Source organism: Canis lupus, chromosome 22, assembly GCF_003254725.2.
Source record: "Canis lupus dingo isolate Sandy chromosome 22, ASM325472v2, whole genome shotgun sequence".
NCBI lineage: Eukaryota > Metazoa > Chordata > Mammalia > Carnivora > Canidae > Canis > Canis lupus.
Window position 1 is genome coordinate 32,516,788 of NC_064264.1, and position 3,266 is coordinate 32,520,053.

The following is a 3,266-nucleotide window of genomic DNA, read 5'->3' on the forward strand; positions in this document are numbered from 1 at the left end:
TTGGGCCCAAGCCCTTTATTTTGTAGATAAAGTTGTTGAACAGTAGAGAGGCTGTGACTCATATGGCACTCTGGTCAAATAGACATTTACGGAGACCCACAGAATCGAAATCTTCAGGGCCAGGGCCTCAGAACACATATTTATGCAGCCTTACAAGGAGAGATGAAAACTATGAGTCTGGTAGAAAATGCTGTACCTACAAGAGTTTGCATTTGGACAGACCTGAGTTCCATACTCATCCATCACTTACTGTTGTGTGACCTTCGCCAGTCCTTTGTCTCTCAAAATCCTTCCATACAAAACACATACAGATCTCAAGTGTTATGATTTAATAAAACAATACCAAAAATAATGATAAATTTCATCAAAAAGTACTGGTATTCATTCATATATAAGATGAGAACAATACCTAGTGTATGGTGTTTATGTAAGATTAAGAGACAGATATGTTAGCATCGCCGTTACTCTGAGGAGAGAACAGTCGGTAGCGGGGTGCAAAAATGCAGAGCAATAAAACCTTTAACTTGGAGAAGCGAAACCATACTCCAAGGAAGCATCATCAGCATCACCACCAGCAGCACCACCAGCAGCACCACCAGCAGCAGCCACCACCGCCACCAATACCTGCAAATGGGCAACAAGCCAGCAGCCAAAATGAAGGCTTGACTATTGACCTGAAGAATTTTAGGAAACCAGGAGAGAAGACCTTCACCCAACATAGCCGGCTCTTTGTGGGCAATCTTCCTCCTGATATCACTGAAGAGGGGATGAGGAAACTATTTGAGAAATATGGGAAAGCAGGCGAAGTCTTCATTCATAAGGATAAGGGCTTTGGCTTTGTCCGCTTGGAAACACGAACCTTAGCGGAGATTACCAAAGTAGAATTGGACAACATGCCACTTCGTGGAAAGCAGCTGCGTGTGCACTTTGCCTGCCCTAGTGCATCCCTTACAGTCCGAAACCTTCCTCAGTATGTTTCCAATGAACTGCTGGAGGAAGCCTTTTCCGTGTTTGGCCAGGTGGAGAAGGCTGTAGTCATCGTGGATGATCGAGGAAGGCCCTCAGGAAAAGGCATTGTTGAATTCTCAGGGAAGCCAGCTGCTCGGAAAGCTCTGGACAGGTGCAGGGAAGGCTCCTGCCTGCTAACCACATTTCCTCGGCCTGTGACTGTGGAGCCCATGGACCAGTTGGATGATGAAGAGGGACTTCCAGAGAAACTGGTTATAAAGAATCAGCAATTTCACAAGAGCGAGAGCAGCCACCCAGATTTGCACAGCCTGGCTCCCTTGAGTATGAGTATGCCATGCGCTGGGAGGCACTGATTGAGATGGAGAAGCAGCAGCAGGACCAAGTGGACCGCAACATCACGGAAGCTCGTGAGAAGCTGGAGATGGAGATGGAGGCTGCTCGCCATGAGCACCAGGTCATGCTAATGAGACAGCATTTGATGAGGCGTCAAGAAAAACTTAGGAGGATGGAAGAGCTGCACAACCAAGAAGTGCAAAAACGAAAGCAACTGGAGCTCAGGCAAGAGGAGCGCAGGCGTCAAGAGGAAGAGATGCGGCGGCAACAGGAAGAAATGATGCAGCGACAGCAGGAAGGATTCAAGGGAACATTCCCTGATGCGAGAGAACAGGAGATACGGATGGGCTATGGGAGGTGCTATGGGCATAAACAATAGAGGTGCCATGCCCCCTGCTCCAGTGCCAGCTGGTACCCCAGCTCCTCCAGGACCTGCCACTATGATGCCAGATGGAACCTTGGGATTGACCCCACCAACAACTGAACGCTTTGGCCAGGCTGCTACAATGGAAGGAATTGGGGCAATTGGTGGAACCCCTCCTGCATTCAACCGTGCAGCTCCTGGAGCTGAATTTGCTCCAAACAAACGTCGCCGATACTAATAAAAATTTCAATTTCTAGTTTCCCAAAAACCCTTAAAAGCAGGATACTTTTTGGACTAGCCAGAATTCTGCCCTGGAAAAGTGTTAGGGATTCCTCCCAATAGTTAGGTCTTCCTTGGCTGTACTACTTTGAGGGAGTTTACTGGAGGCTGAAGGCAAGGGAGGGGCGATATTTAACAAATCAGTTCTGTGTGGTATATCATTTAACTAATTGATTCTGTGTGGTGCATTCCTGAAGTCTCATGTGATTGTTGAGGGTCTGGGCAGGGGGCGGGGGGGAGGGGGTGGAACCATGGCAAAATGGATCCAGTTAGAGCCCCCATTAATCTTGATCATTCCATTCTTGTCCATCCTGTTCTTTTGCTTTCTCATTCTTATATCCTCCAACCCCACAGACACTGCCACATACACCACAAAAACAAACATCCCCCTATGACCTTAGCTCCATTCCATTCACTCACAGGTGGGAATTCAGGCAAATGTCCACAGAGGTCACAGACAACATACATATGATTCTGTTATATCCAGTATATTACCCCTTCATGTCCTAAGAAAGACCTTTCTCTTAGAGATTTTCATTTTAGTGTATATTTAAAAAACCTTGTGTTAAGTTGCCTCCATCTTTTTTCTGGGTAAGGACAACCCAGGAATGGCCCTTTTATGTCTATGATGCTGTTCACAGCTTTTGATAGGCCTAGTACAATCTTGGAAACAGGGTTGCTGTATGCTGAAGGTCAGACAGTAGCTCTTAGCCTTGCCTCTCTTGGGTAGTTATGCTGTGCTTTTTTTTTTTTTTTTTTTTTTTTTGGTGTACCATGTTTGATTTGTCCCTGATACCTTTGGAGTTTTTCTGAGAAATGGAGCAGTAATGCAGCATCAACTTATTAAAATACGTTTTAAGCCTTTTAAAAAAAGAGAGACAAATATGTTAAATGTATTGCACAGTGTTTAGTATATGACAAATGTTTACAGATGATAGGTTTTGACTGCTTAATTTTTTGCACCTTCACTGAGCCGTTACTTTCTTCTACTCCTCTTAATCATGAGAATGTCTCCTCTCCTGGTATTGAGGACAGAATTTTTTCCTGGTTATCCTGTCTGACTTCTCATTCTCTTCCACTGGCTTCTCTTCTTTGACCTCCCATGAATGTGAGCATTCTCCAGGATTCAGTTTTCCATTTTCTTGGAATTTTTCTAGTTCACTATTTTCCCCATGGTGTCAAATAACATCTATTCGACAAACATCTTTAAATTCCTACCTTTAATTCTGCCATACCTTGAGTTCCAGAAGAACATTCCAAACTGTAATCAAGAGTGTTCAGCTTTGGATATCCTGTAGACACATCAGATTCATCCTCAAAC

The 3,266-nt window shown here is 44.8% G+C and overlaps 1 protein-coding gene across 1 annotated transcript; it reads left to right on the forward strand.

Moving 5' to 3' along the window:
* The first annotated feature begins 453 nt into the window (after positions 1-453).
* Positions 454-2,157, forward strand: LOC112655887 (non-POU domain-containing octamer-binding protein-like). Its single transcript, XM_035704620.2, is given in 3 exon segments — positions 454-1,242; positions 1,245-1,650; positions 1,652-2,157. Coding segments are annotated over 3 exon segments (1,401 nt in total). The 5' UTR covers positions 454-500; the 3' UTR covers positions 1,905-2,157.
* Positions 2,158-3,266: the final 1,109 nt, after the last annotated feature.